This window comes from Pteropus alecto, unplaced genomic scaffold (assembly GCF_000325575.1).
Source record: "Pteropus alecto unplaced genomic scaffold, ASM32557v1 scaffold157, whole genome shotgun sequence".
Lineage (NCBI taxonomy): Eukaryota > Metazoa > Chordata > Mammalia > Chiroptera > Pteropodidae > Pteropus > Pteropus alecto.
In genome coordinates, this window is record NW_006440626.1 from 4909423 (window position 1) to 4932443 (window position 23021).

The window sequence follows — 23021 nt, forward strand, 5'->3', positions numbered from 1 at the left end:
CGCAGCTGCCTTCTGGTTTGCTAATGCCTTAGGTGGTGGGAAATCAACTCACGAGTCTCCAAGCTCTAGAATTGTCTGCAAGGTTAGAATTTGGAGTTCTGGTGCAAGACCTAGGAACAATGTGTGTGTGTGTGTGTGTGTGTGTGTGCGCGCGCATATGTACACACACACACACTGTTTAATTGTCACCTGCAAAGTATTGAATTTGAAATAGTCTGGCCTAAAGAGGTGGTTGCAGTAAGCCTCAAATGTCCCTCTCAAAGTCCTCCCTCACCCCCCGTTGAAAGGCCCCTTCTAGGACAGCTATTTTCATTTTGGGGTTTATTTAGTTGTTTATTATCTGTTTTTCCTCACTGGAGTGAGGAAAGAATTTTTGTCTTAGTCACCACATCTCTCATGCTTAGAACAGGTGCCTGGACTGTGGCGGGTGATCTGTAAATGTTTGTGGAAAGGACAGCTAATACTGGGGGCAGCGGAGGGACCAGATACGTGTCCGGCGCTTGCTAAGTGCTTTATAAACACGACCTCATTTAGTTCACAGCCCAGGGCAGCCCAGCACGGCCATACTGCCCTCCAGCAGGCATCCTCCTCTGAGCTCCACCCCCATCTTGAGAGACAAACCCATCTTTCTTTTCCATGTCTTAGGACTTGGGCCACGAAGATTGGACAGGACAGAGGGGAAGAAACAAGGAAAATCAGATTGCAAAGGTTCTGTGCATCTCGAACTGGGCCTCGTTTTCTGCTTCCTAAAAATATGAGAAGGTTGGATTAGCTCAGACTTCTCCAAGAGCAGCAGAGTTACCGGGTCTCTTGAAAATGCAGAGTCCTGGGCCCCGCCTGGTGCTGGGAGTTGGGACAGAGGCGCGGGGGGAGCAGTGGCTGCCAGGACTGGATTGCTGCGCTGGCCCGCTCTCTTTTTGCTTTGACAGTTTTTCTGCTCGAGGGAGAGCTGGGGGGCCAGGGAGAGGCTGGGTGCAGGTTAAGGTGGGGTGGGGGAGTGGGAGGGTCCCAGGAGCAAGAGGGAAGGGCCATGGTAGGTGGGAAGTGCTGCTTCTAAATGGCTTCCGTGGTCTGCCCGGAGGAGGCTCCTTCAAAGGGCTTGGCTTTGGCACTGAATCTAAATTAGGCCCGAGACTCTCAGGCAGGCAGGCGCTGGAGGCTGGTCGGCTTCTCCGGCTTCTCCCTCTGCCAGCCACAGACAACGCCCCTGGTCGCATGGGCTGACCCTGTTGTCTCTCTCAGCTGAACAGAAGGCCGGCAGGCGGGCAGGGGAGTGTGTGTGTCTGCGTGTGAGCTGGGGCCCAGATAGAGGGTGGGGTCCAAGCCCATTTGATCTTCCAGCCTGCTTGGGAGCAGGTAATTCACCTGGCCTCACACTAGCTGGTGCCCTTCCTACCTTCTGCAGCTGGCGTTGGGGGTGGGGCGGGGTGGGGAGGAGGCTGTTTGCCTTGGCTCCCTCCGCTGGCTGTGCCCCAAGCTGCCTTCTTGCCACGCCCTCGCCCTGCTAGGAACCCCAGGCCTGAGATCTGGGGCAGCTTCTTCAGAGTGCCAGGCCTCTTTTTCCAGCTCTGAGGGGAGCTGCCCACCTGAGGAGACTTCTAGAACCTGCACCCAGGAAAACCCTCACTCTGCGCTCACTCTCCCACACCAAGAGGAGCCTTTGTCCCCAAGCAGGTGCCCAGGCAAGTCTCCACTCAGGGCACTGCGTCCCGGGGCTGGCCATAGGCTGAATTTCCTCACCCTTCACCCACCCCCAGCCCTGGAAGGGACCCATCAGCCCACACGGCCCCAGGCAGTGCCAGCGTGAGACTAGGGTACCATTTCCTGTGACCCAGCCCAGGGGATAATGCAAAGCCACACACTCCGCCAAGGGCAGGCAGCTCTCCACCCACCCATTGTCATCCTCAAAAATGTCCTGCACTGCTTTCCCCTGGGTATGCGTGCTGCTCCGTGCTGCCACACTGAAGGCATGGTGATGACCACAGCTACAGCTCATTAAGTACCCATTATTTGCTGGCTGCTCTGCTGGGTGCAATTACACCTCCCAGTAACCCCAGTGAGGTATTATTAGCCCCATTGAAAAGATAAAGAACCTGAGGTTTTAGGTCGTTAAAGACCTATTTCAACAATCCAGGTTTCCTTGGCAGCTGAGGCCTTTGCTCTTTTGACTATACATACAGTTTCTCGGCCTCTGCACTGTTGACATTTGGGGCCAGACAAGTCTTTATTGTAGATGGCCGCCCTGTGCTTAGTAGGCTATTTAGCAGCATCCCTGGCCCCCACTTACTAGATGCCAGTAGCAAGCTTCTAGTCATGATGACCAAAAAGTGCCTCCAGACATGGCCAGTATCCCCTGGGGGCCACTGCCCTGGTTGAGAACCTCTGCTCTGTGACCTGCACTGAGTGAAGAGCAGACAGGAACTGAAAACAGTCCCGAGAAGCTCCTTGGTGGGCTGAGAGAGAGAGAGAGGCTCAGCTCTACTTGTACTAGCGGTATTGACCTGTAGCCATTTACTTAATTTTTCTAAGCCTCAGCTTCCTCATCTGGAAACGAGGGATAAAAATAGTGCCGACCTCTGGGGATTGGTAGTTAGTACAGCATTTAGCTCAGTGCCTGGCTCATAGTCAGCACTTAATGAGTTAGCTGTGGTATTATCAAATCCAGGGGCTCTTAGTGAGTCCTGGGCACCCAGTGACCCAATTACTAGAAGCATGTGCAGGAATGGACTTTCTGCTTAGAATACAGTGGACTCTGTAGGAGGCTGTTTGTGCAGGGGGTGGGGGAGGACTATCTCAGGTGGTCCTCTTGGTGGAGGAGGTGGGAAAAGCATGCAGGAGAGAACTTCAGGGAGAAGGGGATAGTCCTTCAGGCATTTTACCAGTATTTATTGAGCACCTACTGTGTGCTTCTCCCCAGTCTCTATCCTGGGCTCTCCCCAAGGGAGCCTTCGGTGGAGAGGCCTGGGTTTGTTTCCATAAGTTGTCTCTTTTGCATTGTAGGCTGAGTCCAGGGCATCCGCTGGGCCCGATTGGGGTCTGCCTACTCCACCATGGCTGGCAGCTGCAGCCACCTCTCCAGTGAGCAAGGAAGTCTTGGCACGAATGCAACATGCCATTTGGTACTGGGCCTTTGGTCCCCTCTCCTGGGGAGGTTAATTGCATCATTACTCCTTACACAGCCTGGGAGACCCCCACCTTGGCTTTCCTCTGCTGCCTCTCCTGCCAGCCCCTGGACAGAGTTAGAATCAAATGTCATAAACCCCCTCAATTTACAGGTGAGAGCCAGGACCAGAGATGGGCAGTGACCAGCCTGAGGTCACAGGTGGTTATCAGCAGTAGAGGGTGGACTTTAGCTCTCTGGATCACTAGTTCTGGGGGTGACAGAACCCTCTAGGGAAGTGGCTTGTCTTGATCTTAGCTGTTCTGTTCTTGGGTTGGGTCCTGTGTCCACATTTGGAGCCCACACAAGGTGTGGTCTCTCGCCTCGGGTTGGAAGAAGCAGCATAGGGTGGAGAGGGGGGAGGACAGCGAGGGGCGGTTAAGCCAACTCCCCTACGCCTCTCACACATGCAGCCCCTGGCTCTCTGGCTGCACAGCTGTGGACCCTGAAGGAAAGACCCCCAACTCCCAGCCAAGCTTATTGCTAGGCCCCCAACCTTCCCTCCCTCGAATCTCTCGATAGCCCTAGACACCCAGCCAGGATGATAAGCTCCATGTTCAAGTGAAGAAACTGAGCTCGGGGGTTTCAAGGAATTCATTTTAAAAGCAGTTATGCCCCTGCTTCACCCTGGGTTCACTGGCTCCGAGGTTGACTCGGGTGGCCAGAGCTGGAACCCTTGGAGGAGGTGTTCCCTGATGCCACTAGAGGTGTCAAGGAAATGAAGTTTTGGGGGAAGCTAGAAACTGATCCATCACCAGGCTCCTAGCAGAGCTTTTAGGGAGAGCCCAATGGGGCTGAGCTTGAGGTGAGATGACCTTCAGATGGCCTCCCTCCCTGGGAGGCACCTGCGCTAAGCCTCCTGGAACTCCAGTCCTCGGAGTGCTCACTGAGCCAACTAGAGCGGGAGCTCCTCCCTTCTTAATCCAGGGAAACTGAGGCACACAGTTATTAATCCCAAGGTTAAACGGTAATTAGCCAGGTCATCCGATGCGCTCCCCAGGGCTCCTTCCACGAGACCGTGCCGTCCTGTGTGTGTTTGTACAGGTGTGCGTGTTCGCATGCGCGTGAGTTCAGGTGTGCAGCAGCATCTCACACGTTTTCTTGCCCCGAGAAGCTGGGTGTCCGGATCATGCTTCTCAGCTTCTCATCTGTCCTCACCTCTTTCTCCAGACCTCTGGCATCAGTCCCTCAGGTCTCCCTGGACTGTGAGGGATGTGGCCGCGTCCTTCCTACTGGGCTGCGCTCATGTCATTGTGGGACCTGTGGTTTCCCCGGAGGAAGCCCGGCTCCAAGTGGGGCCTGTTAAAGTGCTTATTAAGTTTCAAGTGTTTCTGGTAACAAGCCAGAGGAGCTCTAAAAATAGGGTTCGGTAGGGCATGGGGCATGGGTACGCTTTCAGGTTTCCCGCTGCATCTGAGGATTCCCTTCTCCCGTCTTTGAGTGAGAGACTAAATAAACATCGTTAGTACTTGCGGCCTCCTGAGACCATCCAACTCTGCGAGGAGGATTTATTAGACACCTCTCGTACCCATGAGATTGGGAGTACAGGCTCTGGCACCCAAAAGTTGGGTTTTCATGCAGATTCTGCTGATAATTGGCTGTAGGGCTCCAAGAAAGGGAGTCGCCCCTTTGAGCTTCCGTTTTCTCATCTCTGATAATTAGATTCCCCATGACAAATGCTGGCTGTCATTAGCTGTCAGGTATGGAGCCTGTCAGGTTGTGGAGCCTCCCAGAACCTGTTGTATGATGGGGGAAATGGATGTACACAGTCAAATCTCAGAGCAAGCTGGGGTTCCTACTGGGAGGCAGAGACGCAGCATCTGAGCTGGGTCATCGGCAAGTTTTGGCCCTCAGGCCTTTGTGCTCCTGGAGTCTGCCTCCTGCCCACCCCCAGCCTGGCCGTTCATCTGTCTGTGGCCGGAGGAGGCCCTGCAGGAATTTTCCATCGGAGGGAGTGTCTGTGTCGGGGGGAAGAGGGCCAGGGCTGGGAAGCTCTTCCTCCAAGTTCACTTGGTTCCACGGTGTCTACCTGGCAGGGAGACCCCATCCCCGAGGAGCTCTACGAGATGCTGAGTGACCACTCTATCCGCTCCTTCGATGACCTCCAGCGCCTGCTGCACGGAGACTCCGTAGGTAAATTGAATCCTTGTCCGGTGCTCTGGGTCCCCGGGAGCTGTAGGCCAGGGCAGGCCCCGCTTCCTTGACAGCCAGAGAATCAGAGGCCTGTGGCAGCCCTGGGAGGACTGGGCCACGCCTGTCTGGAGCAGGGCTGAGTGGGCGGACAGGTTGGTACCTAGGATGTGGGGTGTGGCAGGAGAAGCACCCACATGTGGCTCTGGCTCGGTGCAGAGGGTGGGGCGCTGGGAGGAGGTACCCAGGACATCTGCCCAATGAGGATCCAGGTGTGGACTCAGCCAGGGGGCTGGTGCTAGAGGAGGCGCCTCCCTGCCCCTCTGGCCGAGGGCCTGCTCTACAAGGTCTCTTGGGGACACCTGGCCTGGACCAGCGGGCAGCCCTGCCCGTGCCCGAGAGCAGACTCAGTGAATGGGCACGTGCTTGGTGGCACACACGTGGCAGGGCTGGCGGGCTGGGTCGGGAATGTATTTATAAATGCTGTCTTCAGAGCAAATTCCGTTCTATTCTAACCTCTAGCCTATTCCCTGGAGCTCTGGTCAGCACCCCCCCTGCACCCCCAGCTCCCCTTCCCTCTGGGGTTTTGTCTCTTTGTCACTTTGTAATCCTTGCCCAGACTGCTATCTACGGGGGACAGCATTTCCTGCCTTTGTTTCCTCTCCCCGTTGGGCCCCTGGCTCCCTCTCAAAAGCATTCCCGGGCCCTTTCAAACTCTCCTGTGCCTGGGGCTGGTGAGGCAGGCCGGAGGGGGCCCCAGCTGGGCCCACCTATTGTTCACCAGGCCCCCCACCCGACGTCTCCCACACCCCCACCCCATGCCAGACTGGCCAGCCCTGGCCAACACAATGGGGCAACTTCCAAATTTAGCTTTTCTGCTGTTTCTTTCCAAGGTCCTTCGCCCCCGCCCTCGGACAGCCCCTCCACACCCCGGGTGGGGGTCGGGATCAGAGACAGGTTTTCAATAGCGGCCTGTTTCGAGGCAACCATGTGGCTATTTTTTCCTAATCGACTTAACCTTTCCACAAAACACATCTTTTCCCCATCTCCTCCCCACCAGGGACATTCCAGAGATGGCAGAGAGAAAGGAAGGGAGCGAGAGGGACAGACAGACAGTGCTGACGTGGGACAGGAGGCTAGACGGAAACGTCCCACTTAGAGGAAAGTCTGCTCCAAACAGGACCCCTTGAGAGCCCACGGGGTTGAGCTGAAGCTTTGCCATTGGCAGGGCCAGTGGCATGGGGACAAGAGCGGGTCCCAGACAGCCCTCTGTTTGTTTGCTGGCTTGCAGCCATCAGCTAGAAGAGTCTGCCCACCATTCAACGTCAAGCTCAGAGTCCTCCTGTCCATCCCTTGGCTCTGGCGGCCGGCTTCCAGCCACCTCTCTAGAGACAAGGATGTCTCCCAGGAGTGCTGATGGTGCTGAGATCAGGGCCTCCCAGGCTGGGCAAGGGAGCTGTAGTTGTGACCTTAGGAATAAATGGACAGCTTAGGGCGGCCATGGGGCTAAAGGTTAGAGGGAGAGAGACAGAAGCACAATGAGAGGCTGGGAGATGGAGAGAGACCAAGACCTAGAAGCGCCCCTCCCCACTCCAGCAAGGGCTCCCCCATCCCAGTAGCCCTGGCTCCTCACCCCTCTCAGCCTTCGGCCCCCACTCCCGCTCCTCTCCCTCCTGCCCTCTCTCCCGCCCAACTGGGCCATTGTCAGGGGCTCCAGAGGGGCTGGGTCCAGGGCATGCCGGTCCCCCCCTGGGGATTCTGGGAATTTCTCCATTCAGCACTTCCTATGGGAACGCTGGGTGGAGGGGCATTGGAAAGTGGCCTCGGAGCTCTGGGTCCTTGCCCTGCCCCGGAGGCCAAGAAGGGTTCGCTTACAGTAGCGAGAGAGAAGGGTTATTTTTAACTCCATTGACATGAGTTCTGTCTAAAAAATGTGACGGAAGAGCCAAGAGTGGGGCTGAAGGCCCCCTAAGAACACAACCGGGAACCCACCACCTCCTGAGCCTTGTGGCCACCCTGGGGGTTGCCTGGAGAGCCCCCTCTTTAGAGCTAGGACTTTGGGTTTACAGGGAGTTGGACTGGACGGGGAGTCTTCTCTGGAGTGGGGTCCCTCCTGGTGAGGGGCAAGAGGCTGTCCCTGCCACCTGCCCCAGGTCCTCCATCAGAGCCCACACCCCAGCAGTTATCAGAGTGTGTCTGACTGTGCCTTCTCTTGCAGATGAAGACGGGGCCGAATTGGACCTGAATTTGACCCGGTCCCATTCTGGAGGCAAGCCAGAGAGCTTATCTCGAGGGAGAAGGAGCCTAGGTAAGAACGAGGGTGAGAATGGGGTCGCCTCAAAGGTGGGGGCCCGGGGAGGAGAACTGGGGCATGCAGCTGCTCGAGGCTGTGAGGGAGGGCCTCGTTTGTCCCACACGCAGGGCTGGGTTGAGCTAAGAGAGAATAGCACCCTTAAATAACCCTATATTGAGTTGAGTCATCTTGCCCCACCCCCAAAACACACTTTTCCCTAAATATAGTGTTTTTAACTTCATTTGTTTATTACTTCAATTCTAGAGATAGCTATTATTAACCCTATTTTATAGAGTTGGAAACTGGAGCCCAGAGAGGGTTAAAGAAGTGGCTGTGGTCACACAGCTAGCAAGTGACAGAGCTGGGGTCCCAACGGCTCTTCTCGGTTGGACCCAGTATCATGCTGGCTGCATGTCCCTGCTGTGGCTAAGGGCTGCGGCCTGGGACAGCCGGCGTGGAACGGAGCCTGGGACCTGCCTCCTGCTCTATTGCAAAGGCCAAAAGAAGAATGTAGATCACTAGGTCCCACGAAGGCTTCCCAGGGGCGGCGAGTGCTCACTCCAGGCTCCTCCTCCTACCCGCCCACCTTCAGTCGCCCCAACACTGTAGACCGTGGCTGCGGGGGCCTCCAGATAACAGTTGGGAGCTTGAGTTCCCATTTTCGCTCTATCAATTTGGGCAGCTAGTTTAGCTCTCAGAGCCCTGGTTTCTCTCTACGTGAATAATGAATGACAAACCCCAGCATTGACTGTACGCTTGCTGTAGGCTAGCATCGTTCCTTCGGTCTGCAAGTGCTGTGTCGTTGCTGTTATTACGTCATTTCATAGATGAGGAAACTGTGGCTTCGAGAGAAGCCATGGTGTCAGGGTAGATTACAGTGTAAAATGGCCAAGTAATGTGGTTACAAGATACTACCTGAGTAGGGGCCGCACCTCGGGCAAAGCCGTAAAGGAGTGAAATCCAGTGCAGTGGGCGGGGCCTGGCGGCAGGGATCTATGCCACACATGCCGGCGCTGTCTGAATGACCTCGCTTGATCCTGACAACGGTTCTTGGCTGTAGATCTCATCATCCCCATTCGCACATGGGGAAACCGAGGCTTAGAACGTATCGGCCACCTGCCCAAGTCCCACGGCTGCTAACAGCCAGGACTCGAAACCTCCCCCAGGGTGGAAGGGAGAGGGACTCGGCCAGCCAGTTTGGAGAGAGAGCCGCCGGAGAGGTGTTCTGCTGGGCCTTCCTGCCAAGCGTGGGCTCTGGGCAGGCCCTCCGTCCTGAGAAAAGTGCCCTCTCCCTTCAGATTCCCCGACGGTCGCCGAGCCAGCCATGATCGCCGAGTGCAAGACGCGCACCGAGGTGTTTGAGATCTCCCGGCGCCTCGTCGACCGCACCAACGCCAACTTCCTGGTGTGGCCGCCCTGCGTGGAGGTGCAGCGCTGCTCCGGCTGCTGCAGCAATCGCAACGTGCAGTGCCGCCCCACCCAGGTGCAGCTGCGCCACGTCCAGGTGCGCAGGCCCCTTGCCCCCCGGGCTGGCCCACCCCGCTGGCGCTCGTGACTCACTGACCGGGCTTCCAAATGGGTCAAAAGGCACTCCTGGCAGGCTGCAGGGCCGTGTCCAGAGAGCCGTCTCAGGAAGCTCTCCAGACAGGTGTGCTGAGGCCGCCCAACAGTCTGAGTATGGGACATGAAGTAAAGGGTGCCGCCTCGTCCTCTACAGGGGTAAAATTCCAAAATGTCTCTTAAAGAGACACGTCTACAAACATATTAGACACTCGAAACGTTCCGGGCGGCTGCTCGGATTCTGCCAGGGCTTCCCCTGCACTGCCCCCCACCCCCCGCCGTCCTGGCCTGTCAATTTTCTTTACTCTGCCGAGAGAAAGGCTCCCCTGCATCTGTGACACCTGCTCTTCTCCCTTTGACAAGCTTTGTCTTCAATAAGGAGGGTGCAGGGACCCTCCAGGCCATAGACACTGCAAGAGCTGGGGCAGCCCTTAGCACAGAGTCAGAATGCTGCATTCGGCCTCTTTTCTGGAAAGATCCGCTCTGACTCAAGGGAAATTTTCGAGTCGAGGCTGTCCTGGGGAGTTCCTGATCTCGTGCCAGGCAGAGCGACGTCAGAGAAGCCTCAGTTGGCTTCTAATTCACGTGGAAATGTTTCTACACCCCCTGGGCTAGGCTCACCCACACGCTGACTCCGGCTGGGCCGAGCTGCTGGGCCACTGGTGAGCCCCACTTTTGCTGAGTGCTCTGGCGGCTTTGCCACGCACCCCTCCCCTGCAGTCAGCCGTGGCCTTTCTTGCCCACCTTCCGTCCCAGGCCTGAGCCCTGTTCCCGAGGTTACGAGTATTATTCTCTACCACACCACACACTGTCTTGGTATCTCCTGTCCCCGACGCTTCCAGCTGTATGGATGGACACCTGACAGCTGACCTCCCCCTTCTTTACTCCCTCCTGGATAAAGCCTCCCCCCACTTCCTTCCAGACAACCATCTCCCCGCCTCTGCCATAGCCCCTGACCTTGGCTGGCGCTCCAGGAATGAGGACATCACAGGCCCCATGCTCCACCCGGAAATGCCTTTCTCCCTCTCTGGGAGTGCCGAAGTGGGGGGTGGGGGGCAGGGGACGGGTTGCAGCCAAGCTGGAGGCCAGGTCGGGAGGGCTTGTTTTGATGGAAAAGCTACCAGAAGGGCAGAGGGCAAGGTCCTGCTATTGTTTGGGCCACAGTGTCTGCCCTGCTGCTTTCCTCGTCCCAGGCTTTCGAGGAAAGATTCTCCACAAGGGACGCTGGGATGGGAAGACCAAGCAGGTGCCTCCCTCAGACCACACACTGCCTGTGTGGTCTTACAGAGGCACTTGGGTGGTTCTGTCCTCCAGGTGAGAAAGATCGAGATTGTGAGGAAGAAGCCGAGCTTTAAGAAGGCCACAGTGACTCTGGAGGACCACCTGGCATGCAAGTGTGAGACGGTGGTGGCCGCAAGACCTGTGACCCGAAGCCCAGGGAGTTCCCAGGAGCAGCGAGGTAATATCAGTTCAGGGTCTGCCTCTGATGGCCCAGCCCAGCAGTCTGCTTCTCCTGTGGCACCTGCTGGGGCGGAGGAGGGGGAGGGTAATTGGGTCAGGCATGCTCACCCCAGGTTAAATTTATCTGAAGGTTTCCATCCATCTCACTGAGGACAATCCAGGTTCCTCCCCCACCGGCGAGGCCCTATGTGAGTCCACAGTCCCTGGTTGGCCCTTTGGCCTTGCTGCCAACCAATCCCCTTCACTGTGCCACTCCAGCCAGCCTGGCCTTTTTGAGTAGCTGAATATGTTTCTGCTTCAGGACCTTTGCACATGCCACTCTTTCTGAAACTCGCTTCTCTCAGCTCTTTACAAGCTTACTTCTATTCATTTGGGTCTCAGCTCAGAAGTCGCCTCCTCCTAGAAGTCTGCCCTGACCACCCACCCCATCCAGAGGAGCCCCCATCCCAGATTTGTTACCACAGTTCCCTACTCTGTTGAAGGAGTGTATGACATGAGGAGGAACCAGGGCCTGAACGAGAGAAGACCTCACGTACATCGTCTTCAGATATTTGACAGCTTATCCTGGGGATGAGAAGTTGAACTAATTCCTGTAGCCTTGAGGGAGGAATTAGGAGCAATGAGGCAAAGCCAGCAGAGAGATTTTAACTCCAAAACCCAGTCAGGGGTCTGTGATGGAATTATCTGCCTCGGGATGTAGTGAGTTCCCTGTCACTGGAGGCGTGTAAGTAAAGGCTGGGCATCCATGCAGCAGGGATGTGACTGACAGGGTTCAAGCATCAGATGGGTAAGTGGAGTCAGAGTTCCGTTCCTATCCTTAGACTTCACAAATTCACATAGTTTGACTTAAAAGGGGCATAGTTTGACTTAACAGACTTGAAAGGGATCAAAAAAAAAAAAAAAAAGATCTGGTCCCATCGCTTCCTCCACATTTTATAGAGGAGTTGCCGGGCGGAGAAGCGGAGGTCTAGGCTGAAGTCACTCAGCCGGTCCCAGGTCTTGCAAAGTCTCCTCCTGCATTCTTTGGACTGCACCCTGCTGCCTTTTCTCCCTTCATTATCTGCAGTACGGATCAAATGAGAACCCTTAAGTTAATGCGATTAGATGAGCATTAAAAAGTCACACAAGTGACTGTTTCGATTTTCAGTGACTTTCTCCTGTTCGGCGACAGCCGTCTCACCGTCATTTCTTATTAACGAACCTTCTGAAGGCAGCGCCGTCTCTCAGCCTCTGTGTCTTGTTCTCAGAGCTGAGCTGAGGCCTGGATGCCCCGGGAAGGCCGATGGTTTGACAGCTTCAGACTGACGTGTTGTAAATTATTTATAGAACGAACCTGGAGAACGACTTTTCTCTTCAGGAAGAATTATATTCTTCTTCATGTTGAGAATGGGGTGGTTTTACATGCATTTGTTTCACACGATTTTCCAAACCACTTTCTTGGGAGGCACGTTCAACCGATTAGTATGTAGATAACGTCTTGCCATTTGGTTTTAGCATTTGGCTCTGTGTGACAGTACTTCTGGCGGCTGTCCACGAGCTGGGCTAAGGCTTAGTGGTGTGCCCCGTGTGATGTGGTGGTGGTCAATGTCAGACCTGTGGGCTCAGATCTCTGCTCTGTCACTTGTGAGCTATGTGACAACCTTGAGCTGGCTTGGGCATTGCCAGCCCAGCGTCCTGCTGGTGGCCCGGTCTCTGGATCAGAAACTCCAGGCCCTCCATGGCTCTCCTGGGTGCAAAGGCCCTGAGTCCCCGAATCACACAGATGGGCCCACTGCCTCACAGGGGTTTGTGTCTGCAAAGTGGGAGGTCAGGTGTTGACCCCAAAGAGTCAGGTGGGCCCGGGAAGCCTCCAGGAAGTGGTATGCCTTGGCCTTGGCAGAGAAAGCTTTCATTTTCTACCTTGGCCCAGGAGGAAGAGTTGCGAGCTAACCTGGACTGATACTCACAGGCACCAGGATTTACAGCGGGGGGGCCGGCAGTCTGGACTCTAGGGACTGACTCCTGGGTACGAATCTCTGGCTCGGTTTCCTCATCTGTCGCATGTAGATGCTTGTACCTGTTGTGAGCTTCGAACGTTGTCAGGTTCGTCAGTGCTAGCTAAGGGTTTCTAGCTATTTCCATGTATTATCTCCTACCCCTAGGAGGCCAGGCCTGCTGGCATCTCAGTTTCGAAGATGGAAATTGAGGCAAAGAGACTTTATATGACATGCCCCAAACCACATGACTCGCACGTGGGAGACCCAGGTTTGAAGGCAGGTGGTCTGGGCCACCGTCCGAGCGCTGGCCTGCCCCACCGTGCTGCTGCTCTAAGTGGAGAGGGCCAGGCAGACGACAGGCACGGCCGATGGAAGGGCCCAGCTCCGTGGTCTGGTTCCGGCCCGAAGCCAGCAGCTCCCTTGTCATATGACTGCAAGGGGCTGAGAGGTTGATGGGAGGAAAACTCGACAGGGGATCGAGCCAAGGAAATAAGCGAAAGTTTCTAACAGCCCCTGCCGTCCGCTGATCATGGCTTTCTCTAAACTCCGCAGCAGAGACGACAGCTGTTTCCTTCTGTCCCGAGTCTGTGGGCTGACAGGGCTCAGCTGGGTGGTTCTACTGCTGTCTCTTCTAGTTGGAATCCATCATCTGGAGGCCACACCAGCACAGCTGGGCCTCTGTCCCTCTCCCTGTGGTCCAGGGCCTCTTCTCCCCAGGCGGCCTCTCCCTGGCAGGGTAACCAGACTTCTTATGTGGTGGCACAGGGCTCCCCAAACTGCAAAGGTGGGAGCTACCAGGGCTTTTAAAGCCTTATGCCTAGAACTGGCCCAGCAGCATTCTACCTGCTTTTATCGATGGACAGATCCAAGTCCAGGCCAGAGGCAAGGGGCCTGGGGGAACAAAGGGCACGTCAGTGGGGTAATGACCAAGAACGTGCAGCTATAATCCACTCCCCTCTGTGTCTGCCAGCACACTGTCATTTATTCCTTCCACCGGTCCTATCCAGCGGGCAGTCTCATCACCCTCATTTCACAAATGGGGAAACTGAGCCACAGGGTGGTTCATTAATCGTTCCCAAGGCACGTACAGCTGGTGAGCGGTGGCCTTGGGATTCGAACCCAGGAGGTCTGGCCCCTTCCCTCAGCCCAGAGGCTCTGGCCCCTTCCCTCAGCCCAGAGGTCAGCGGCAGGCCTTGGTCAAGACGGAGAGAACCGCACCCCGCCCACCCCCCGCTGCCACAGTAGCTGTCCACCTGCTGACAGGTCCTTTCTTTTGCTTGAGCAGCCAAAACGCCCCAAACTCGGATGAGCGTTAGGATGGTGCGAGTCCGCCGGCCCCCCAAGGGGAAGCACAAGAAGTTCAAGCACACGCATGACAAGAAGGCGCTGAAGGAGACCCTTGGAGCCTAGAGGCATCTGCAGGAGAGTGCGGGCAGGTGAGGCCCAGGAGGGGAAACTGAGGCCCAGAACCATGTATTTCCGTGGTCTGCGGCTTGGGCTATGGGAAGGGTAGGGCTGCAAGCTCTGATTCTCTCTGCCCAGTCATCAACTGAGTTTTTCCACAGGGCAGGTGGGTGGGGGGCTTTGGAGACCCCAGCCCAGCTGTGTCCCAGCCTGCCCTCAGAGAATGGGTAATCTAAGCCTCACCTGCCCCAACCCCAAGCGCTGCTGGAAATCAGGAACAGCTGGTCAACCCCAGCTCCCCGCCTCTGGCAAGGCGGGCATGTGAGTGTGGCGTGGAGCTCCTAGGCTGTCTCTGACCCCTGCGTCCCTCTGCTTGCCTTACAGGGTTATTTAATATGGTATTTGCTGTATCGCCCCCATGGGGTCCTTGGAGTGATAATATTGTTCCCCTCGTCCGTCCGTCTCGATGCCTGATGCGGACGGCCAATGGTGCTTCCCCCGGCCCTCCACGCAACCTGCCACCCCCCTGCCAGCGGGTCTTCCCTCAGCGGCCTCCAGCGTCTTGCCCGGAAGCTTGAGAAGGAAACAAAGGACCTGGACTCCATTGCTGTCTTCCTCCCCCGGCCCCAAGAATCTGGGATAAGAGCACGGGAGAAACTGATGGGGGAAGGAGCTCCCTCCCTCAGCGCCTGGCCCAAGCCACACCTGAGCACTGTGCACCGGCCCAAGGAACCCTGCACGTGGGCCTGAGGACGTCGGCACAGCCTGCTTGGTCCCTGGACCCAAAGCGAGCTCTGATGGGAGCACCCGCAGGCAAGCCAGGGTGCCTCGTACTCTTGCGGCTGAGAACAGATCGGGGAGCACAGACTGGAGAACCGCCCCCACCCCCCCAGGCCTAGTCACCTCTCCCCGGTCACCTCTGCTCACAGTGGCTTCCTTTTATTTTACACGTATGAAATCTTCGAAGATGTGGACTCCTCCGGGCACGTGTGGCCTGAGCGCCCGGCAGCCAGGTGCCCTCTCAGATGGGTTGGAGGTGAAGTTTGCTCTGGGGGTGGGCATAGATGGTGACCTGGGCGTCCACTGCCTCCTCCTACTTCCCCTTCCACTTCCTCCTGATTCACCTCTACCTCCGCCCTGCATCTTCCTCGTCCCGGCCCTTCAGTCTGCTCCACCAAAGGGACCACCTTTCCTGAGGCTCCCAGTGGCCCTACACACTGCTCCCTAGGGCAGAGGACCAGGGGCTGGGCAGCAGGCGGCCTGTCCATCACGTCCCCGCCCAGCCCAGACTGCCGGGTGAGTGCCGCACAAGGGCACCGCCTGTGGGGGGGGGGGTGCTGTTCACATCACAGATGTGGCCGATTTGTATATTTATTATGACAGTTTTCCGGCAGCTGGAAGTAAAGTGTCTTGAGGAAAGGGATCCTTTTCCTGATTGACACAAAGGCTCTGAGTGGACTAGCTGTGCCCCCGCCACAGTCCCTGGCTTGGAGTGGTGGGACAGGAGCGAGTTCATGGTGGGGAGTGGGGAGGCAGCACATCGTCCATCTGGCCTCCATTTCCCCAAGTCCTCGGCTCAAGCAGCCACCCTTCCAGGCAGGTGTGAAAAACCCAAGAGAAAGTCTCTAAGGGAGGGGGCAGCCCTGGCACCCCCATGCACACCCCCCCATCTTAGATGCTTTTGAGTTCCACCTCTGGGAGCTCCTCCCAGGAAACCAGCTCCTGGGCTGGGAGTGGGGAAGACGGGGAAAGGTCCCCAGGGCCCCCTGGGGGCGGGGTCTGAGCTCCCACCTCCCTTCCCACTTTCCACTGCTCTTTCCCCTCCCCCTCTCCAAAATCTGCTTCCTTCAGTTTGTAAAGTCGGTGATTATATTTTTGGGGGCTTTCCTTTTATTTTTTAAATGTAAAATTTATTTATATTCCGTATTTAAAGTTGTAAAAAAAAATAACCACAAAACCAAACCAAACGAATCCTCCAGAGGTCTGTCTGTTGGCATCGTGCGTGGCAATTACCCTTTCCGCATTGGCAGGATTCGCTGACAGCTTGCCGCGTGTTCCTCTCACTCTAGGAGGCTGAGGCGCACACTCAGGCGCACACGCGCGTGTGTGCACACACAAGCGGGCCCACTGCTCTGGGGGGGCCTCTGTCTGGGGGTGGGTAAGAGCCATATATGGCCCACTCTGCAGGTCTTGGTCCTGCAACAGCTCCTGATACCTGAAACCCTGGTCTCAGCCCTGTGCCTCTCACTGGCAGTGGCCAGAGGTGGCTTTCTCCAGCCTGAGGGTCTCCATGAGAGGAGACCCTCAGCATCGTAGCGTGGGACTGGCTGTGGGGAGGGGCTTCCCACTGCGGGGAAGGCTGGAGGAGGTCCTGGAGGGGCTGTGGGATTTAGAAGGAACACAGCTAAAAGTTGGGTCTACAGTCTGATCTTAGCCAGCTGTGTGGCCTTGGGGAAGTCACAGCCCCGCTGGCCAGAACCTCATCTGGAACATGAGAAGATGACCGGGAGACTTGTGGCCTCTAAGGTCCAGCTGTGGGGTTCTGTGCTTTTCCTTGCCTGTGAAGACTTGGGTAACATTCCATAAAAAAGATTTTAAGCGTGTTCTGGTTCCTACCTGCAGACAGACTGGGGCTGATGAGGAAGCCTAAGAGGAGGAGGATCTAAAACTAAAACCATTTTGCCCTTGGAAGTAGCGAGCTCCTTATCACTGGAAGTGTGGAAGTGTGTGGAAGCTGGGTGACAGCATGGCCGAGGTTAGACTGAATAACATTTGGACTCTCCACGACTGATTGGTTGATGATTAATTGACTTATGCATTCACTTGCTCACCTTCTTGAGCCCCTACCACGTGTCTGTCTCTACGAGGCGCTTTCATAACAATGTGGTTTAAATTCATCCTAAGAGTCCCAGCCCTGTGACTGAGGAAGCTGAGTGCCCCCCACCCCCACCCTACGCCCTGCTCCCGTGAAGTGGTGGGCAGTGCAGGTCAGAGGGGTTTTCCTGGAAACTCCTACCCCTGTGTGTAGGACCCTCTCCTTTCCCCCAGCCCCTAGTGTCCTGGGTTCTCAGGGCACCAGAGAAGGCTCTGGATGGGAGGAGGAGGGGAAAGCTCCACTAGGAGATAATTAGAAGGCAGCTGGAGGGCTCAGTGTACATGTGGCATCTTGGCAGCTGCAAACAGCTGTACTGTTTTATGGACGACTACAGAAGTTTCTCTGTAAGAAACAGGCAGAGCTGACTGCATCTCTTCCCTCCCTGGGGGGCTATCCCAGGCAGCAGCAGTGCAGAGCCCATGGGCCCGATGGGCCCTCTCTAAGTCTTAGAACCACTAAGCTAAAATAGCATTCTTCTAGAAACCTCTCTGCTGCGGAGAAGGCATTCTCTTCTTCATCCCTTTCGCTGCCTTGTTGCTCATAACACAGACATGATGTCCGGCACTCAAGCAGCCACTTTGAGCCATGAGGTAAAAGTCAAATGCTGAGATTAGTGGAGCAAGATGGAGGGGGCAGGGTCCCTGACACCCGACCGCTTAGCTCAGGACTTTTTACATAAGAAAGGGAGAACTTTCTTTCTATTTGAGCTACAGTTCTGTCGGTTATTTTGTCTTTCGTAATTGAACCTAATCCTAATAGCCCTCTTCGCTCTGGGATGAAGATAATATAGTATGACCACGAAGCTGGTCTGCTTATCTTTAACAACCTCTGGGTGTTCAGCATCACGTTATGAACAACTACAAACAGGTTTCTCCTCCACTCATGGCCTGCTCCGATTCCGTCTTCCCTGAAGAGAACTCTCCCCCGGCCCCCCAGCCCCCTGCCCTCCCTCCTCTAAAGCAGCACCGTAGCCCCATATGGAGGCTTAGGATTTGCTGTCTCCATAAAATAACGAAATAAAGAATGTTTACAGCTTATAAAGTAAAATACCTGTGAATTCTTAATACTCACAAGATTGTCTTAAGGAATGGTGGAGAAAGAAGGTGAACGAGGAAGTATTGGCTTAGAGAGATGAAGATCATGCAGCTCCCGATGGGCCAAAGCCTGGCAACATCCTCCTCCGCCGACACCCTATCTGGTGTGTTTCCATTATTTTTTAGGGAACCCCAGAACCCCAACCCCTGGATGTAACCTGGGTTATAGTCTCAATTCAGCAGCCTAGTTAGTGTGACCCCAGGAATGTCACTGCTCCTTCTTGGTCTCGGCCTGGCTGGCCTTGCCCTTTCTCCAGATTTTCGTGCAAGTGACAGCCCACCAAGGGGGTCTGCCCTCTCCAACCTTTCGAAGAGCAGCCCCTGCCCCAGAGCCTCTTCTTACCCTGCTTTATTTATCTCCATAGAATTGATACTCATCGGGCTCACCCCGCATGTACATCTTCCCTTTCTCCCCCGTGGAAGCTCCACATGGAGTTATTTTGTTCACGACTTTATCCCCAGAGCCTAGAAGAGTTCCTGGTACAGAGTAGGTGCTCAATAAATGCCTGTTAAATGAACGAACATACAGGTCTGTTATTGGAGAAATTAAGTATGTCTGCCCCAAGTGGCAGCTTGCCTGGCTGATCTCCATCCCACACGCCACTGTGTGGCTGGAAAATTGCAGAGTCTGAGGATGTCACTAATTATAGCTATTTCGGCTTCTTGGCTAGCTCCACCCTTAGTGCCACATCTTTCTTGATTAGAAGATCCTCGAGGGTTGGGGTCACGTTGAATCCATCTTCTAAGTCTATCCAGCTATCATCCCCCTCCATGTCTACACCTCTCCATCCATCCATCCATCCATCCCAACTACTCATCCATTTATCTCTGTCCATCCATCCATCCCTCCATCTGTCCATCTACCCATCCATCCATCCATTCACCCACTCATCCATCCACCTCCTTCATCTCCTATTTATCACTTTCACCACGTCCCGAGCTCTGTACTTGCCACCTCGTGTCGTCAACTTCTATGAAGCTTGGTGCCACAGTGGGGAGAACATGGGTTTAGCAACAGCACACAGCTCGTTCCTCGCCCCGGCATTGCTACCTCCTGCTGCATGACGTGGCAGAGCTGTTGTGTAGAGTCGTGAGGACCAAGCACTACTCTCGGCATGTACTGCACCCTCGGTCAATGGTAGGGGTTATTGTTTTTCATTCTCAGCACCCAGCAAATGGTTGGTCACAGTACGGTGGAGGGAAGATGGAAACAAATGAAAGAATGAACACAAAATCACAGAGGAATGAAAAGTTCAGCTGCAGCCAACGCAGGCATTTGTATTCCAGGCACTGCCCCATTATTCTACTCAATTAACCTGGCAATCCTTTCAGGCAGATATTATTGTCCTCCTGTTACAGATGAGGAAACAAGGGCTCAGCGAGGTTTAACACCGCCCCCCGCCCCACACCCCCACAGCCCCGCCTGCTCCCTGGTGCATGGTTCTGTAAATGGCTACAGTCCCCGAATCCAGAGCTGTCAGTTGGTATGGCCGTGTTGATAAGTTCCGTTCAATCGATCCATTCGCACACTGTCTCCAGATTTTTGGTGATATACAATAACCAAGTCTTGCTCAGATTTTGGTTTTGGGTTGATATTCAATCCTGCCCCATTCCACTGTGGTCTGAAGACATGGACGGCTGGTGGGACATTGGTGGGGGGCGTCCTTCAGGGGCCCTGTTAATCCAGGACCAGCCTCATAGACAGTGAGGAGAGGCTGTTGTAGCCAGCAAGGGGGCTGGCTGGGAATCGGGGGTTGGGCATCCCCTCAAACCTTCTCATGTGGCTCCATACAAACGCTGAGCCCACACTTTCATAATCAACAGTCTCACTTCCATAGAGCAGAGGTAGCGAAGCTGTGGCATCAGCTGATGACATCGCTCGCCATTCTGCAGGCTCAAATTTTGAGTTTCATTTTTGGCTATGTAGGCTGTGTGGCTGCAAGAATTAAGAGGTACTTTAGCCTACAAGTCCTCAGTTTTTGATCCAGGTCTTGAGCCAAGAATTTAGGACTTAGGAGATTGTCTTCTGCTTCTTCCACTGGCCAGCACGGTGAGAACTAGCTGCCCACACCACAGTCTGATTCCTTGGCCCTTTCATTCTCTGTCGAGTCTGGATTCTCCGTCTCGAAGCCACGCCTTCAAAGGGCTCTTCGCCCTTCTAGGTGATTCCAGAATCTGAATTCTCGTTTCTCTCTCTATGCCATAGGATTCCAGGTCCCAGCCCTTACTACATGCCGGACTTTGACTGTCTCCAGCCCAAGCAGTCCAGATAACCCAACCCAGCCTCTCTGAACTTCCTCTGACATCCATTGCCTGCAACCACTCTTGGCACCGATTTCTATATAAGGCAGCATTCTTAGTCATGGGCATCAGAAACCAACTCTGGTTAACTTAAGCAGAAGAGGATGTTCAAAGAATAGACGTTCAAAAGGGTATTCGAAGAATGTTGGGTGACTCATGAATCATGAGTGAGCTGGAGACCTGGGTTTATGGTACGCAAACAGGATCAATACTCTCAGAGGGCCGTGAGGTCAGCACGGCAAACAACTGCAGGATGCTGCAGCCCCGATGACCAGCACGTCCCACACCTAACACCAGCACTGGGCACTGCTAACCTAGGGGCTCAGCAGAGAGGCCCTCTGCTTCTTTGCCATAGGAGTTCTGTTTTCAAATCTTGGGTTGGCGCATCTGACTGGTGAGCCTCGAAGGCCCCAGCGGGAAGGGTGGCTGTTTCGATTTGGGTTTTTTTTGTTTTTGTTTTTGTTTTTCAGTTTCTATAGCGGGGGCTGGTCCATGGGTTAAAGACCTATGATGTGGGGTTCAGAGAGTAGGTGGGCAAAACCATGGAACAAAACAACAGCCACATGTCTGTCTCCTGCACCACACTTCTTTCATTTCCCCTAGGCTAACTCAGGGTGAGATTACCCGCCCCAGTCTCTATTTGATTGTCAACTTGAGGTCGAAGAACCACAACTATTTCACTGAGTGCTGGGCCGTCAGATCCTTGCACAGTTGCAGGCACATCATGGGCAGCCAGTGTCTTTTGATGACAATATGAATCAGTCCAGGAGGAGGGTGTGGGGAGAGAGGCGCTCACCTCAGGTGCAGAGTTTCAGGGGACATCAGAAACGGTGATCACGATACATATTTTAATCTATCTGTATTTTATATTTGATATATTTCCTCCTCCCTCTTATCCTCCTTTTGCCGATGCCCCGCCCTGGGAGACGGTAAGCTCCGCGGAGTAGAAATGGGAGGACAATAAAAGCCTTTGCCTGTGAATAGGAAAAGCATGAGAAAAGGGGTTGGTAGAAGGAAAAGTGGAGGTGCCAGGGATTGAACCAGGGACCTTGTACATGCGAAGCACATGCTCTACCACTGAGCTACACCCCCAACTCCACTATTTCTTCTAATAAAAATTAATATAAAAATTCTGAAATGAATCCAATGTCAAACCTCAATTAAAGACAAGATCCAACTTTGCACTTGCACGATGCCTCGCTTGCCTCTCCCTAATCTTGGCCCTGTCAGGCCCTTTATTTAAATGAAATATAAATATCTTTATTTAAAATTTTGTGTCCGAGGAGAGTGCTTCACTTTCCTCATCCTAGCCCTGGGCCTGCTGTCCTGGCTCCATTGTCCTTTCGTGGCTTCGGTTTCATATCTTCCCTCTCTCTTGCCCCAGTCATCAAGAACTTCCCCCTGGGTTCCCCGCCGCCTCCGCCCCCCGCCCCCCAAATATTCTGCCACAGTCCACCTCATTCTCAGCTGTCCCTGCAGCCTCTGCTGGGGGCAGAGCAGTCAAGTCACTCCTTTGCTCCAAACCTTCTGTGGCTCCTGTCCCCAAACGAGGGTCACACTCACCGTTAAGATGTGCAAAGCCCTCTGCCCTGATGTACGTTCCGGCTTTTCCGTTCCCAGCTGCACGGCATGCAGCCTACCCTCCTCTTTGCTGTTCAGGCTGTGCCTTCTCTCTTTATCCTGTGAAGGGCCTTCCCCACATCTCAGCCCCACGGACCATCTTCAAGGTCAACCTCCAATTCGCTGTCAAAGCGCCCCTGCAGGAATGTAAAATGGTGCAGCCGCTGTGGAAAACAGTATGACGGTTCCTCGAAAAATTAAACCATATGATCCAGCAGTCCCACTTCTGAATACATACACAAAAGAATTGACAGCAGGGTCTCAAAGAGATATTTGCACACCCATGTTCATAGAAGCATCATTCACAATAGTCAAAAGGTGGAAACAACCCAAGTGTCTGTTGACGGCTGAATGAATAAGCAACATGTGGTGTATCCATTCCACACAATGGAATATTATTCAGCCTTAAAAAGGAAGGAAATTCTGACACATCCTATAATGTGGATGAAACTCGAGGACATTATGATCAATGAAATAAGCCAGTCAAAAAAAAAAAAAAAAAAGGCAAAACCTATATGATTTCACTTAAATGAGGTACCTAGTAGAGTCAAATTCATGGAGGCAGAAAGTAGAATGGTGGTTACCAGGAGCTGTGGGAGGGGGAAGTGGGGAGTTAGTTTAATAGATATAGAGTTTCAGTTTTGCAAGAGAAAAAAAATTCTGGAGATGAATGTGGTGATGGTTGCACAACAACACGAGTGAACCTAAAACCACTGAATCGTGCACTTAAAAATGGTTAAGATGGTAAATTTCATGTTAGAGCTGTGGGGGGGAAGTGGGGAGTTAGTTTAATAGATATAGAGTTTCAGTTTTGCAAGAGAAAAAAAATTCTGGAGATGAATGTGGTGATGGTTGCACAACAACACGAGTGAACCTAAAACCACTGAATCGTGCACTTAAAAATGGTTAAGATGGTAAATTTCATGTTACATGTATTTTACCACAATAAAAAAAAATGGGGGGAGTAAAAGACTTGTGGCCAGAAAGGAGCTTTATCTCCTCTGAATCCAGAAATGAGCTTTTTCTCCTCTGGATCCCTTCAAACATTCTACCCAAAATTTCTTTGAATTAGGAGAGACTGAGTGGCAAGGTCTCTCCGTGAGGGCAGGATCTGTGCCTGAGACACCAGTCTGTTCCCCGCATGGTC

General features: G+C 54.1%; 1 protein-coding gene and 1 non-coding gene across 5 annotated transcripts in view; one reads left to right on the top strand and one right to left on the bottom strand.

Annotated features, from left to right (window-relative positions):
• PDGFB (platelet derived growth factor subunit B) overlaps positions 1 to 16587 on the top strand; it is a 19891-nt gene extending 3304 nt beyond the window's left edge. Inside the window, exons 2-9 of one of the 4 annotated variants that reach the window (XM_025050611.1) lie at positions 646 to 708; positions 1509 to 3119; positions 5197 to 5293; positions 7509 to 7598; positions 8882 to 9087; positions 10458 to 10602; positions 13866 to 14016; positions 14369 to 16587. In XM_025050611.1, the coding sequence (XP_024906379.1) occupies positions 3051 to 3119; positions 5197 to 5293; positions 7509 to 7598; positions 8882 to 9087; positions 10458 to 10602; positions 13866 to 13990 (732 nt within the window). In that variant the 5' untranslated portion in view covers positions 646 to 708; positions 1509 to 3050 and the 3' untranslated portion in view covers positions 13991 to 14016; positions 14369 to 16587. Of the gene's footprint in view, positions 1 to 645; positions 709 to 1438; positions 3120 to 5196; positions 5294 to 7508; positions 7599 to 8881; positions 9088 to 10457; positions 10603 to 13865; positions 14017 to 14368 lie in introns of those variants that run through there. The other 3 variants (XM_006917405.3, XM_025050610.1, XM_006917406.2) reach the window with 3 other exon arrangements.
• A 4687-nt stretch (positions 16588 to 21274) lies between these two features.
• TRNAA-CGC lies at positions 21275 to 21346 on the bottom strand. Its single transcript has one exon. It is a non-coding gene; the product is annotated as a tRNA-Ala (tRNA).
• Positions 21347 to 23021: the final 1675 nt, after the last annotated feature.